This window comes from Erpetoichthys calabaricus, chromosome 3 (assembly GCF_900747795.2).
Source record: "Erpetoichthys calabaricus chromosome 3, fErpCal1.3, whole genome shotgun sequence".
NCBI classification, from domain to species: domain Eukaryota; kingdom Metazoa; phylum Chordata; class Cladistia; order Polypteriformes; family Polypteridae; genus Erpetoichthys; species Erpetoichthys calabaricus.
In genome coordinates this window covers 288,455,615-288,471,838 of record NC_041396.2, presented here as the reverse complement: position 1 = coordinate 288,471,838, position 16,224 = coordinate 288,455,615, and the positions used below count along the sequence as shown (strand labels likewise).

Below are 16,224 nucleotides of genomic sequence, written 5' to 3'. Positions count from 1 at the left end.
TCCTTCGTGTTTCAGTTCTCTGTACGCTCCTCTGCCCTTCTGTGCCAGTCTCGCTCATTCGGTGTTTTTCACTCTCTAAATGTGCTGTCATCCTCCCAGGCTCCCTTGTACTTTTAATCTGCATCACATCCCGTGACGTCTAGTAAGAGGGGATGTTAAACCTGACGCAACGGCTCTTGATTTCGTCACCTAAGTACATTAGATTACATGACTAGATACTGCAGGGGATGTCAGATTTAATGATGCGCTGATAAATTTTTAGCAGAGTTTCACATTTCCAAAATCTCACCTGCTCACCCCATTTACTGGCTGCCCGACTGCGCTGGTATTGTATGAATGCTTTGTGGGGACGGCGAGTTCAGCTGAAGTCCTAGACCCCACCCTGTCATGTTACATAAAACACGACATATTAGCCAGACAGGCCTCTCTTCTTGTTTGCTGGCTCCGAAACACTTGTGGCTGTGTTATGAGCATCAGCTCTCACAAACACACATACACACACACAGCCTTCCCTGCGACCTCTTAAGACAAAATCAAACCTGTTTAATGTTGATAGGCCGAGTCCCGGACTGCCTGGACTGAGTTGCTGTCGATGTTGGACAACACGCCTGGCCGTCACGAGAGTGACACAACTGTCCCCATCTCGTGAGGATTATGGAAATGAAGTGCGTGAATGAATACCCCTGGAAATGTCATGTAATGTGACAGGCCTTGTGGCTGACTTTCATTGTCTCTTCCTTTTCTATCCGACGCTTTCTACGTTTTGTTTTTTTACTTGGTCTTTCTGTGCATGTTTGTGTCATTCTGGTTCATCAACAGTTAGTCAGCCTTGATATTGAGCCAGCTATCCTTCATAGCATCTGTCTGTCTAACTATTATATAGTGCTCTCTGCGTCTGTCTGTCTGTCTATTATATAGCGCCTATTACTAACAGTCTGTCTGTCTCTGTGTATTGTATAGTGCCTTTCATATCTATCTATCTATCTATCTATCTATCTATCTATCTATCTATCTATCTATCTATCTATCTATCTATCTATCTATCTATCTATCTATCTATCTATCTATCTATCTATCTATCTATCTATCTATCTATCTATCTATCTATCTATCTATCTATCTATCTATCTATCTATCCAAACACATCATTTCTACATACCATTTCAGGGTGCAGGCTCTTTTTTGTCCATCACTCAGTGCCCAACCCTACCCAACACACAGTATGACAGCACATGTCACACAGTCCCCCAAAATCACACATTGTCCAGTACATCAAAGTGCCCAGCGTCGTATTGCGCTGTGCTTATAACCACACAATGTGTAATTACTCTGTTCCCAGTTCCCTCAATGCCCGCTCTTACCCACTGCCCAATCTCAGACTGCATTGATGCAGCCCGCTGAGTACACAAACCATTGAAGCATTTTATTTGGCTTTGTGGCGTCAACCAGCTGAGGTTTACTCCATGTGATGGATGCTTGTTCTCTTTACTCCCGTCTCCATAGGTTTCTTTACTTCTCTCTAGTTCCCTTTTTTGATTTCTAGACTATCCATTTACTAAGGCTTGTCATCTTTTATTTTCCTGGAAATTCCCTTTTCTGCCTTTCCAGTCAGACCAGTTATGTTTCGTTTTTTACTGCTTAGTTTCACCCACGTGTGAGGCATAGGGTAAACCTGCCAATGACTTGTGCTTTTGTCAAGCTCACACATGTGCCATTTAGCTCATTCTAAATAAATAGATCAGTGTTCAAACTGAAACAAATTGTTTTAAAAAGATGAAAAAATACAAGAAACATCAACTCCAGGCTTTCAGGCACTCAGGGAGCTGACAGACTGAACGTAGGGCGGGCCCCCCTTCAAGGAGGCCCCACCCATTTGGTCATTCTACATGTGCGCATTCAGGCCTTGAATTCTTCATTTGGACCAACCCCCACTGAAACCACACCCCTCACTCATGTCTCTAAATCTACCCCCATAGGCCACGTAACTCACTCAAGTCCCAGGGCCCTGCCACTCACTCAGTCCCCACTCATTTCTTTAGTCCACATCAGCTCATTCAGACCATAACCCTTCGTCTGGGCCTATACCCACTCACCCCTTGCCCCTCATTCTGTTTCCCAGAGCCCACTCCACTACTCGGGTCACTCAGGTCCCCACTCATTTGTTCTGTCCACACTTACTCATTCAGACCCTTAATCTGTGCCTATACCCACTCACCCATGCTCCTCATTCAGATTTAGAGAACCCACACCACTACTTGGGTCACTCGGGTCCCCACTCACTCACTCATTCAAGCCCACTCATTTGTTCAGTCCACATCAGCTCATTCAGACCCTAACTCTTAATCTGGCCCTATACCTACTTACCCCCATGCCCCTCACTCGGGTCCCCAGGTCTCACTTAATTGTTCAGTCCACACCTGCTCTATTCAGACCCTTAATCTGTGCCTATACCTACTCACACCATCAGGTTCCCAGAGCCCACTCCACTACTCGGGTCACTCAGGTCCCCACTCATGTGTTCAGTCCACATTGGCTCATTCGGACCCTAACCCTTAGCCTGGGTTTATACCCACTCACCCCATGCCCCTCATTCTGTTTCCTAGAGCTCACTCCACTACTCAGGTCCCCATTCATTCAGTCCAGACTTGCTCATTCAGATCCTAACCCTTAGTCTGGCCCTATATTCACTTACCGCATGCCCCTCATTCAAGTCTTCTGGCTCCACTCCCCTGCTCAGGTCACACCCTTCACTCAGGTCCCCAGGCCCCACTCATTTGTTCAGTCCATACCTGCTCATTCAGACCCTTAATATGGGCCTGTACTCACTCACACCATGCCCCTCATTCTGTTTCCCAGAGCCCACTCCACTACTGAAGTCACTCAGGTCCCCACTCATTTCAGTCCATATTTTGCTCATTCAGACCCTTAATATGGACCTGTACTCACTCACACCATGCCCCTCATTCTGTTTCCCAGAGCCCACTCCACTACTCGGGTCCCCACTCATTTGTTCAGTCCATACCTGCTCATTCAGACTCTTAATATGGGCCTGTACCCACTTACGCCATGTTCCTCATTCAAGTTCTCAAAGTCCACTCCACTACTCAGGTCCCCACTCATTTGTTCAGTCCATACCTGCTCATTCAGACTCTTAATATGGGCCTGTACCCACTTACACCATGCTCCTCATTCAAGTTCTCAAAGCCCACTCCACTACTCAGGTGCCTACTCACTCACTCACTCGAGCTCCACTTATTTGTTTAGCCCACATCAGCTCATTCAGGCCCACACAGTCAATTGCGCCTCAAGACCACATCCGCACTTGGGTTACACCCTTCACTCAGGACTCGGGCCCCACCCCTTCTCTCAGACTGACCACATACATGTCTTTGGGATTGGTGTGGCCGCAGTTCCTTTTTCTGACCCCAGTTGTCGCTCGAACAATTCAGACTTGGTGGACTCGATTGACTCATCTGTGGTTGGTGTTAATCCCCGGTTTTGGAAACTAACCTCAAAGATGACTGGGTCCTTTAGACTTTCCGAGGTCTGCTGTGAAGTTCATCCTGGGCAGCAGTGTGGCCATCTTCTTGGTAACACCTGACAGGTTGGCTCAGTTTTTTCAGACTTCCTGGAAGTCTGTCACTAATTTTTTTTGGATGGAGGCTTCACTAGAGCAGGTCAAAACCACACACACACACGACTAGCCAAGCAACATCAAGCAACAGTAAGCATCCAGCTTACCGTGAACTTCATGTATCATGGATATCCTGCTTGACCAGATGGGAGAATCCATTACAAGTGCCCGTCTCCTCTGAGGCTGGTCCTACAATAATATTTTTTGTCCCCATTCTTTTGCCCATTAGGTGCAGTGGCTAGCCCAGCGGTCAAAAGTAAACTCCAGGCAGTGATCCGCAAGAGGCAGCAGCTGGCATTGGAGAGGCGCAACTCCAGCCCCATCAATAACCAACCTGTGGCATACAGGTAAGTGCCAGACGGAGAAGCCCAGGTGACATTTGGTTCATGTCAGTGGAAAAGTTAATGTGCCCAGTAATTACCAAGATTTACATTGACTTGTTTGATTGATGCTTTTATCCAAGGTGACTTACAACATTTACGATACACCTAGCAATTCGTGCTTGCGAAAATTTCACAAGAATAAAAAGCATTAATGAAGTGATGATGAGGGAGAAAAGAACATTACACATTACAGTAAGAAAGGAGATTATTTTAATAAGCAGTGAGTTGTGAGAGGACTCGATATTAGAATAGCCACTAGATTAGTAGGATGTTATTACAGTCATTTACAACAGCAGGAATATTTACAATACAAAGTGTAACAGGAACAGGTTAACAGAACATATTGGATAAGAAGGGAAATGCAGGGCACATGTAAGTCAGTGTATGTGTGAAGTGTGGCCGTCATGTACATAGTATACCGACGTCTATAATAATCAGAAAATGCAATTTGTTGCAAAAACGTTAATGTCAGTAAAAAATATTCCTCTGTGTGTAAGCCGCAAGTACCTGTACATTTCACCTGGGTTTCGATGTAACTCTGGAAAATGTAATGTACAGGGATTGTGGAAGAGAGGTGAAAAAAAGAGTGCAGGCAGGGTGGAATGGGTGGAGAGATTGTCAGGAGTGATTTGTGACAGACAGGTATCCGCAAGAGTGAAAGGGAAGGTCTACAGAATGCTAGTGAGACCAGCTATGTTATATAGGTTGGAGACAGTGGCACTGACCAGAAAGCAGGAGACAGAGCTGGAGGTGGCAGAGTTAAAGATGCTAAGATTTGCACTGGGTGTGACGAGGATGGATAGGATTAGAAATGAGGACATTAGAGGGTCAGCTCAAGTTGGACGGTTGGGAGACAAAGTCAGAGAGGCGAGATTGCGTTGGTCTGGACACGTGCAGAGGAGAGATGAGGGGTATAATGAGAGAAGGGTTCTAAGGATAGAGCTGCTGGGGAAGAGGAAAAGATGAAGAGCTAAGAGAAGGTTTATGGATGTGATGAGAGAGGACGTGCAGGTGATTGGTGTGAGAGAGCAAAATGGAAAGGACAGGAAGAGATGGAAGAAGGTGATCCAAAGTGGCAACCCCGAATGGGATCAACCGAAAGAAGAAGATGGTCTTGTTTTGAGTTTTCAGTGTTATGGAATCAAGAGTAGTTTTTCCGTTGTAATGTTTCTTGTTGTCTGGCTCTTCAGAAAGGTTGTGTGTGTAATTCGACTTTTCGTTCACTGTCCAGGTGTGAGACTTGCTACCGCTGATCCTCAGATAATGTCGCTCTGTGGTTTGCCATACGTTGCCTTTGTTGTTCTAAGGCATTTTGCCTGTGCTGGTTGGTCTGGCGTGATGTTGATGTTTCTGCTTCTGTGTTTTGGTGTGAGTATGTAGGCCGGTGAGACCGCTTGTGTTGGTCACGCTAGGCTGTATGGGCCTTTTCATTTTATCGAGAGGCTTACATTGCAGTGAAGGAAAGAGGAGGTGCAAAATGGTAGTGTCATAATGCAAATTTTGATCAGTAACGAAGTATGCACCGAATTAACAGTCAAATACCACAGTCGATAACTGGTCACATTGAAGAATTGAAGACTTGAAGATGAGCCTAAGACCAGGAGCACAGATTCTTCGTAATTGTTGTGGAGGGATATAGTACTTGTGGCAACCGTTGTTTATATCAAGCACGGACGGACACAAACAAAATGGTTCCATTTCTTTTGGTTTTCCAATTGGAGCACAGACAGTTCATGTGACTTGCTCAGGGCCACACACTGGTGTCAGTAGTGGGATTTGAGCCCACAACCCCAGGGTTTGACGTCCAAAGCCTTAACCACCACACCACACTGTCTTGCCTGTTTCTTCCTTATCATCTTCTTCTTCCCCCTCTCCATAGGACACTGGCACCAGATCCTGAGGTGCCCCTACCAACACAGCCCTCATCCCGAGACAGCAGAGAAGACCTTCCGTTGCGCAGGACGGGTAAGGACTATTGACCAGCCCGCTACTCATCTCTTAAGTGTCGGGACACAAATGGAAATGACGCTCATCTTGTTACAGCTTCGGAACCCAACCTCAAGGTGAAGAGCAAGCTGAAGAAACATCTGGGAGCACGGAAGAGCCCACTGACCCGGAAAGAGAGTGCCCCACCCACCATGAGACGCAGACCACCCGACAATTTAGGTAGGGTATCTGGAGAGTTTTGAGGAGTGTAAACGGGACACCACTGATTTATGGGCTGGAGCTGGAACCGGCCAAGGTCCTTCACAGTTAAGAATTGAAATTTGCAGGCTCTCAAAATAAAGCCATGAGGCTCCAAGCCCGGAATTTTCTGGTGTTCGTAATATTTGCTGCCATTTTCCTGACACATTAGTTGTTGGTTCTAAATAATCTCCATGTGAGCTGCTTCATCATCATCATCTTCTTCTCTTAGAGATGTTGATGTGTCGCTTCCTTCAGTTTAAGTTTGCAGGTTCATGTGCTGCCCCCTACCTCATAAACGATGAATAGCATCATAAATACATATGAAAGCATTTAAGAGTTGAACCCTGCTGACTAACTAAACTGGGAAAGGGGGTCTTAAATAAGCAATTCACTGCATCCTAAATTACAATTATCTTAAATATATTGATGTGCTGCCCCCTACCTTGCAAACTATGAATGGCATCATAAATACATTAAGTTACTGCCCTCCAGCTGCCTAAATAGAAAAGTGCATCTTCAGTTTACTGAAGGATACTGCAGTGCCGCTCAAACACATTCTCATGCTGTCTCCTACTGCACAGATTTCAGTTGTGTCATTGCACTCGGGTCCAAATCCAGGTGGTCCGGCATGTGGTGGGCGCAGGCTCCCAACCTTACTCACTCTTCATGAACACGCTGAAGTGCTGCCCCCTGCAGCCAGACCTGAAAAGTGCATCGTACATTGAGTGGTGTTCTGTAAACTGAAAGTCACGTCATATCATTTTTTGACCCCCACTCCAAACCCCCCTCCACCACCGAATCCCAAGTTGGATCAACAGATTCCAAAAAAAATGAATGAATGAGTGAGTGAATAAACTATTTCACTCTTTGCCCAGCATCCTTCACATGACTCCATGTTCTCCACTGATCCTGATAGACTGGCACCTCTCTTGGTTTGCCATTGCCACCCATTAAGTAATACGCCATGAGCTGACTGGGACTCGTACACCCTTCGCTCTCTAAGCTCTCCTTCCATTTGGCTTCTGCAGTGCTGCGCAGATTTGCTGCTCTTTGTCGCTACTAGAACCCTCTGCGCATCCTTCCCTACATGTGTGGCAGCCTTGTGACATTTAACAGGTTTACGTATGCCAGGCTTTTCATAAGGAAGTCTGGTGGAACGAATATAATGAATCTGGGAACAGTTATACTTGCAAATCTCGTTTCTACTTGTTGGACTTATCAAGAGAGGGCCCTGGATGGCAGCAGGTCACCTTGAGCAATGGTGAGTTTGACAGAATTGTTCTTTCTGCTTGTAGATTCCTCTCCAAGTAGCAGCAGCACACCGGTATCCGAGTGCAGCTCCCCGAATGACAGCATTCACATGGAAAATGGTGTCATTGGCCCAAGCGCTGGAGTTCCTCATGAGGTGAGATCTAACTGGGCTTCCTCTCTGCTTCTCTTGACCAGACCGCATTTTAGCAACATTTGTCCGTCCATTCATCTTTCAATCCCGCTTAGTGGATCGAGTACTGAGCACAAGGTAGGAACAACCCCTGGATGGGACTTCAATCCATCACAGGGTGAACACACACACATTCATACATCAGGGCTAGTAATGTCTTTGGGCTGTGGGAGGAAACCCACATGGACACAGAAGGACAATCCAAACTCCACATGGGGAGCACCCAAGATGTGAATCCCAGACTCCTTCTGGCAGGATGTCCATAAACTGAAAAGTGCATTTGAAAACCAATCAAAGTGCTGCCCCCTACAGGTCAAACTGAAAATCAAACCTTAAATACTTTGACAAGCTACCCTCACCCTGGCTTCATTAATACATTAAAGTGCTGCCCCCTACAGCCAGAAGAGACACATGCATTTGTTTGCATTGAGGAGATGACCCCCCTACTGGCCAAGCGGATAAAGGGCATCTTAAATAGAGAGAATGTGCACCCGGGAGCTCCAAGTATATCGAGCTGACCTAATGGATAGTCGTCATTATTTGAGTCGGGTATACCGAAACCGGACAGAACTCTGGAAGTCTGTATACTTGGCGCCCATTGATGTCAACTCTACCTACTTCTAGCTTCGGGCTGACCGATGCAATTCTGTAAATCCTAACTTAAAATATACTTATGTGCTTACCCCCTTGATGTGCTGGCCCTGCCTCTTAAATTATGTAAAGCATCATCAATTTATTAAAATACTGCCCCCTGCAGTCTAAAAACATAAGTTTGCATTTGAAAGCATTATAGAGTTGAACCCTGCTAATTAAACTGGGAAGGGGGTCTTAAATAAACAATTAACTGCATCCTAAATTACATTTATCTTAAATATACTGATGTGCCACTCCCTACATTGCAAACTACGAATGACGTCATAAATACAATAAACTACTGCCCCCTGCAAGCTAAAGAATACATTTAGAGTTAAAAGTTTTGAAGAGTCGTCGTGGCCAGACTGAAAGGGGAATCTTAAAAAAACAAATCTGTAAATTCTAACAGTTCCCTTAACTATGTTAATGTGCTGCCCCCTTCAGTCTTAAATACATTATTGTGCCAGCTCTACCTCTTAAATTATGTAAAGCATCATTGAGATATTAAAATACTGCCCCCTGCAGTCAAAAAAAATGCATTTGAAAGCATCGAAAAGTTGATCCCTGTTGACTAAATTGGGGAGGGGGGTCTTAAGTAAGCAATTCAGTGCATCCTAAATTGTAACAATTCTCTTAACTATGTCAATGTGTCACCTCCTTCAGTCTAAGTTTGCAGGTTAATGTGCTGCCCCCTACCTCATAAACCGTGAATGGCATCATAAATATATTAAGTTACTGTCGTCTAGCTGCCTAATTAGAAAAGTGCAACTTCAATTTACTGAATGATATCGTACTGCCGGTCAAACACATTCTCACGCTGCCCCCTACTGCACAAATTTAAATTGTGTCATTGCACTCGGGTCCCAGTCCAGGTGGTTTGGTGTGTGTGGCTATCAGCTCAGGCTCCTAACCTCACTAACACACTGAAGTGCTGCCCCCTGCAGCCACACCTGAAAAGTGCATCTTACATTGAGTGGTGTTCTCTAAGCTTACGGTCATGTCATTTTTTTTTGACCTGTTTAATCCAGAGCAGGGTCACAGGGGGTCCTGAAGCCTTTCCAAGCTGGCGCAAACCCTGAATAGGGTGCCAGTCCATTGCAGGCGAAACACACACACACACACTAGTGCCAGTTTAGCATTTCCAGTTCACATAACCTGCATGTCTTTAAACAGTGGGAAGAAACCAGAGCACCCAGAGGAAACCCACCCTGACACGAGGAGACTCCACCGAGGGAGGATCTGGGAAGCAAACCCTGGTCTCCTTATTGTGCCTCTACTGACCCTAAAGTCAAGCAAGTGTGTCTTCCATACATTGATGTGCTGCCCCCATTTCTTAAACTCTGAAGAGGGGCATTAATGCATCAAAATACTGCCCCCTACAGTCTAAATAATACATGTATATTTTAAAGCATTGCAGAATTCACCCACTCCTAACCAAACTGAAAGGGCCGTCTTAAATGAACAGTTCTGCACATCCTGAATGATAACAATTCTTATGTTGATGTTGTTGCCTCCTTCACTCTAAATTTGCACATTGATGTGCTACCCTCCTGTAAACTATGAATGGCATCATAAGATACATGAAACTGCTGCCCCCTGCAGCTTAAACAAAAAAGTGCATCTTCAGTGTATTGAATGATCTTGCAGTGCAGCTTAAACACATTGCAACGCTGCCCGCCATGCGAGAAGGGACTAACGGCAGTTTGCAATATCTATGGCACAGGTCAGGTAAAGCCTACAGCGTCAATCACGAAATTCCCTTTCAGTCAGATAAGTCTCTCCTACAGCCCTAATCTTAACCATAGTCAAACGGGACCCTAATGTTAATCATAGTCTAATGCGATGGGTGTTACATAACTTATGTTGAGGGTGTTTCGTGATGTTGGCGCATTACATGACTGACCTCATAGGTACTGCACTCTACAATTACACTCTGTTGGTGCTATGCACAAATTTAAACTGGGCCATTAACACAGTGAAGTGCTGCCCCCTGTAGCCAGACCTGAACAGCGCATGTTACACAGAGTGCTGTTCTCCATGAAAAGTGAAGCAAGCGTATCTTCAGCATACTGATGCGCGGCCTAAACTGACAACTGATTCATAAATACATGACAAAAACACATTGGCTAAACTAAAGTGATGCCCTGGGCAGTCCAAGCTGAAGTGTGTTGTACATGTAATGAAATGGCAGTCCTCGCCCACAAAAACTCGAAAGTGCATTTTTGAGACTACAAACGACTAACTGCACGCAACCCAAATTTACAACGAGCTCAGGGGCCAAGTCAGAATCTCACTGGACCTTCGAGCCCCATACTGTGCTTATAATGGTAACGCTATGCTAATAAGTATGATGCCAGTCTTAGAAAGTCAAAGTTTGATGTTAAATTCTTATGGTGTTTGCTTAATTTCAATTACAGAATATCAGTTCCTTCTAGCTACGTACAATATGGTATAGCCTTTTACCCTCTGTGAGTTAACATGAGATAAACTTCAGTGTAAATGATTGTAATTAAGTTCTATCTTCCTTGAAAAATAGTGATGTGCTTCCGCCTGTAGCTGAAAACTTGAAAGTACATCTAAAATACAACACTTCTGTCAAATTCCCAGCCAAAGCAGCTGAATTTATGTCTTCTGCATATCCCACTCAAAGGCCCACCTGAAGCCCTTTTCAGCTGTGATGCAGCGCCCCTAGTGTTATGAACGTTCACTGCAGTTTATTTGCTTGGTTTTTAGATCCTTTATGTAAAATAATAACCTCTTTATGGCGTCATTCTGGGTATGAAGGGATATCAGGCGTGTGCTGTCCTCTTACACTTGCTACGGGTTGCCAACAGGGCAGCTGACCATTTTCTTCTTTGTCTTTCCTTCTCCTCACCACAGCTGGTGCTTCCAGACGGCTCTCGAGCTCACTTCAGTCCTATGAACGCAACAGCCCTCCCGACGATCACTTTGGGTCTGCCAGCCAATGCCAAGGTCAGTGCAGAGTTGCAGCTGCTGAAGCAGGAGTGAGTGAACGGTGTTTGAAGTAAGAGCTGCAGGGCTCCATCTGGAAGATGCCAATTTGCCCACCGGCACTTGACTGGGAGCTGGCCAGCTTCTTGTTTTCAGGAAAATCAATCAATCTGTCTGCCTTTATATAGTGCCTTTTATTGTCATCTATCCATTATATAGGGTCTTTTATATCTAGCTCGTTAGCTGGCTGTCATTCTATTATATCATACCTTTCATATTTATCTAGCTATAGTCTTTCACATCTATTTACCTATTATATAGTGCCTTTCATATCTTTATTATTTAGTGTCTTTCATATTTATGTAGTTGACTATTCATTTATATAGTGCCTTTCACATGTTATATAGTGCCTTATACATCTAGGTACAGTATCTGTCTAGCTAGTTATCACATATAGTGCCTCTCAAATCTATTAAATATTGTCTTTCAGATTTAAATATCCATCTGTTATATACAGTAGGACCTTTCAGATTTATCATATAGTGACTCTTGGACGTAATTATATTTCTGTGGATCAATATATTTTTTTAGTGTCTTTCAGATTTTTGAATCTGCAGTATCTAGCTATCTTATGCAGATCCTATTGTATCTATCTTTCTCTCTAGCTGTGTATTATATAGTGCCTCTCAGATATACAGGTATTGGTATATAGTGCCTTTCATATCTGTCTTTATTATTTAGTGTCTTTCATATTTAGGTTGTCGATTATTCATTATATAGTGTCTTTCACATTTAGCTAGCTATCTTTTATAGTGCCTTTCATATCTGTCTTTACTATATAGTGTCTTTCATATTTATCTAGCTGCCTATTCATTATATAGTGTCTTTCACTTCTGTTCTATAGTGCCTTACACATTTAGCTATAGTATCTGTCTAGCTAGTTATCACATATAGGCCTCTCAAATCTATTAAATATTGTCTTTCAGATTTAAATATACCTCTGTTATATAGTGACGTTCGGATGTAATTATAATTCTGGTGATCAATATATTTTGTTAGTGTCTTTCAGATTTTTGAATCTACAGTATCTAGCTATCTTATGCAGTGCCTTTCGTATCTGTCTCTCTAGCTTTGCATTATATAGTGCCTCTCAGATGTATTTATCTATTATATAGTGCCTTTCGTATCAGTCATATAGGGACTTTCAGATCTTTCCATCTACTGTATCTGTCTACCTAGCTGTCTTGTAAAGTGCCTTTCATACTTGTCCCTCGATCCTGTTGTGAATTTCAGTTATAAGTATCCATTTATCAGACCGGTCCCTCTAGTGATGTATTACAGAGTGTCTTTCAGATCTGTCTGTCATGTAGTGCCTTTGTGTAGACACATATGTATGTCTATTACATGGCACCTTCCCAATGTAACCGTCTCTCTAATATATGGTGCCTTTCAGATCTTTCTGTGTCTATCTAGTATGTTGTGCTTTTCAAGTCTTTCTGTCTGTTAGTCACTAATAATTCCATTTCATGTAGTGTCTTTCATGGCTATCTATAACATTCATTCATGTACAGTAGGTGTATTTAAATGGCATATGAATGTTTATCTAGTAAACATTGCTGAACAAGCCCTAATTAACCAGGCAGCAAACCTTTTACTCTTACTAGCTGGTTACCACTAGGGGGCAGTAGGGTAACTAAGGTCGGGTTAGTACAAGTCAGTGGAGTGTCTGGAGGGCTGGTCTTTGCACCTACTGCGCAGTGATGTGGTCTTCTCTTTGTTTTAGGGCCCTGCTAGTCACAGGGCCGTGGGCCCAGTTCCTTAAAATGACTTGATGTTGTTGTTTTAGTGGACTACGCCATTAGCTGCCAGGACTGGGCATGCCTGCTGGAGGTGGTGCATTTACATTGTGCATATAATGCCATTCCATAGTGAACAGTGTGTAGAGGCCTCTTACAGGAGCAGGACGTGTTTAATGTGCTCAGCATCAAGTATAACAAACAGCAGCTGACTCGGTGGTGGGGCTGGATTGGCAGCTTTTTGTCTTTCAAAGTTTAAAGGCCTTGTTTTACTGCTTCAGTATGTTGGACTTTTTAATCAGATAACTAGTGGGAGAGACCCCCACAGTCTGATCTCTTCTCAGTCCTCTCCATCTGATCTCAGTCCTAACATGGATGTCTTACCCTCTTGTTATCCTTGCAGGCAGAGGCAGACCAGTCCAGTCTGGTCGCAGGAAAAGCCGGCCGTCTCTCCGTCCTCGCTGGAGCTCCACCTCAGGTTTACCTCCCCATCAATCTGGAGGAGCCCGGCACTCAGCTGTCCCCCAGACTACAGCCAGTGGTCATCCTGGAGCCCACGGGACTGGTTCATGCCCCACTGGTCACAGGTAAGAAGGAGCAGACTGAGTCATGTGGGCCGTGGCTGGCGTCTGGAGAATGAGAAGAAGCAAAGGTAGCAGAGACACTCAGTAGGCACTGGGAGAAGATGGCGGGGAAATGACAACCTTTAGGGAACAGGCGGGCGTGGGAAGGGAGCTCTGGGACAGGGGGACAGTGCCACCTAGTGGCCGCACACAGGACACATGGCTCATCTCACTCCAGATGCTTTTATATAAAACGTTTCAGTCAATAACTATTAACATACAGTATATATCCACTTCATGCAATGTTTACTAAAGTTTAAGCAGCTTTTGCTTTTATTCAATAATTGTTTTTTTTGAGTAAAGTTCAGCATCTGTCTTATATAGCGTCTTTCACGTCTGTCTATCCATCTTTTTTGGTGTCTTTTTTTATAGCTTTGTGTCTCACCTATGATATGTGTTTCACCTCTGTCTGTTATACAATGCAAGCAGCTCTTCCAACGCACAGGGAAAACTGCGTTCAGTGTGGTGCTGAGGTGCCACCCGCTGCAGATCTGTGCTCGGATCTCAATCCGGGTGGTTCACTGTGTGGTGGGCGTGGCAGTGCACTGTGATCAGGTGTATGCTTCTAACCTCCTCCTCCTCCTTTATCTATCTATTAATTATATAGTTATCTATCTATCTATCTATCTATCTATCTATCTATCTATCTATCTATCTATCTATCTATCTATCTATCTATCTATCTATCTATATAGTGCCTTTCATATCCATTTATATCTTATACAGTACCTTTCACATTTTTTTTTTTATATAGCCCCTTTTACATTTATATATCTTAATTGGGTCTTTCATATTTTTTGGTCTTTTGTATAGTGCCTTTCATATCTATGTATTATATAGAAACCTTTTGTAGTATCTGTTTTATATAGCGTCTTTGACATGCACATATCTTGGATAGGTAGATGTGAAAGATGCTATATGTCCGTTGTGTAGTCCCTTTCATATATATATTTATCACTCTGATTATACAGCACCTATTTTAGTATTGATGTACCTCATATAGCAGCTTTCTTGTCTGTGCAGATCTCATATTCTCTCTTACAAATGTCTGTTTGTTACATGACACGTTTTATATTCCCTGTCTATCTCTGCAGTGCCTTTCTTGTCCGTCAGATGTCATCATTCATAGTGTGAACTTTCTCTATCTGATATCGAGCCTTCATTCATCTGTATATCACCATTCACATCAATATATCTTTTATAGTATCATTTACATTTGTTTGTCTATTGTATAGCTCTTTTCACATATATCTGTCTGTCTGTTATATAGCACCTTTTATAACACTGATGTATGATGTCCATATAGATCTCCCACATTGTCTTGTTTGTCTATTTGTCACGTAGCACGTTTGTGTTAACTCTGTAGTGCCTTTCACACGTATCATGTGGCACTTGTGTGGTATCTTCTGTATCTGTATTACAGTATATAGTGCCTTTACCCTTCTATATATTTCCTTTCACATCTGATTGTGTCTCCATCTGTCTCATATAGCGCCTTTGCTATGTGTCTTTCATTTGTGTGTGTAGTTATTCTCTATTTTTTATTCACATTTCATACTTGTTTTCATGCTATACTTATTTTTAGATTGCCTTTTGGCAGTATATTGTGCCTCTTGTAGTTGTCAGTTCTTCAAAATAAGTTGGTGGGCCCCTCCTGAACCCAAGTAGACCCCCCATTTTTTTTTTCTCCAGTTCCAGGCCTCGGCCCTGTGCCCCTGCAGTTCGCCGCCCCCCTGGGACCCCACAAGCCGCTGAGCCGTACCCGCTCAGAGCCGTTACCCCAAAGCCCCCGCTCCCTCCAGCAGCACCTCTTCCAGCAGTACCAGCACAGTCAGCTCCTGGAGAGGCTCAAGCAGCAGAGCCCACTGGCCAAGGTAACTAAAGACCACCCTGTCTGTCTGTGTGTCTGTCTGTGCCCCCTTTTGTCAAATAAGAAAAAAATAGAAGGGGGGAGGTCCGGTTTCTAAGTGCCCAGCTTTGTGTTTACTCCAGCTGATGACCAAGACCAGTGAAAAGCCACGGCTCAAGCAAATCCCCTCCGAGGATATGGATGGCGAGGAAGCAGGAATAGACACCAGCTCTGCTTGTCGAAGAAGAGCCGAGTCTCTGCGGGACACAACATCCGGACAGGATCTGTCTGTAGGGGGCAGCGAGGAGAGGGAGCGGCAACAGCAGCACTTCTACCTGCAGAGTCACGAGGAGCTTCTACTTCAACAGGTAGGGACAAAAGACTCGAGTGTTGTGTCAGTCTGTCCGGCCACAGATGGCGCGAGAGAGGTGACGAGCCTGCACTGCACAGTGCCTCAGCTGAGGTAAGGGGCAGCAGAGAGCCCCCTTTAGTGGACAGCTCAGAGAATTGAGTGAGACTGATCAAGAGAGCCTGCACTTTACAATACCTTATTACTTGCATTAGGGTGGGCCAGTGGAGAGTTCAATAAGAGTCATGAATGGCAAAAACGTACACTTTACAAAACTTGTTAATATCAACAGAGAGTCACAGAAAGTGGAATTTGACTCATAAATGGGAAAAGCCGGCACTTTACAGCAATCCATTATTTCTTTTAGAGGGCAGTAG

At 44.1% G+C, this 16,224-nt stretch overlaps 2 protein-coding genes across 7 annotated transcripts in view; one reads left to right on the top strand and one right to left on the bottom strand.

The window, feature by feature from the left end:
• Positions 1-16,224, bottom strand: part of slc48a1a (solute carrier family 48 member 1a) — a 1,064,469-nt gene that overhangs the window by 681,941 nt on the left and 366,304 nt on the right. The gene's annotated exons all lie outside the window — the stretch shown is intronic.
• Positions 1-16,224, top strand: part of hdac7a (histone deacetylase 7a) — a 291,449-nt gene that overhangs the window by 196,042 nt on the left and 79,183 nt on the right. For all 6 annotated transcript variants that reach the window (XM_028792700.2, XM_051924333.1, XM_051924334.1 and 3 more), the window contains 8 exons: positions 3,864-3,981; positions 5,897-5,982; positions 6,061-6,183; positions 7,500-7,609; positions 11,159-11,251; positions 13,430-13,613; positions 15,342-15,523; positions 15,642-15,866. In XM_028792700.2, coding sequence (XP_028648533.2) covers positions 3,864-3,981; positions 5,897-5,982; positions 6,061-6,183; positions 7,500-7,609; positions 11,159-11,251; positions 13,430-13,613; positions 15,342-15,523; positions 15,642-15,866 — 1,121 coding nt within the window. The remainder of the gene's footprint in view (positions 1-3,863; positions 3,982-5,896; positions 5,983-6,060; positions 6,184-7,499; positions 7,610-11,158; positions 11,252-13,429; positions 13,614-15,341; positions 15,524-15,641; positions 15,867-16,224) is intronic.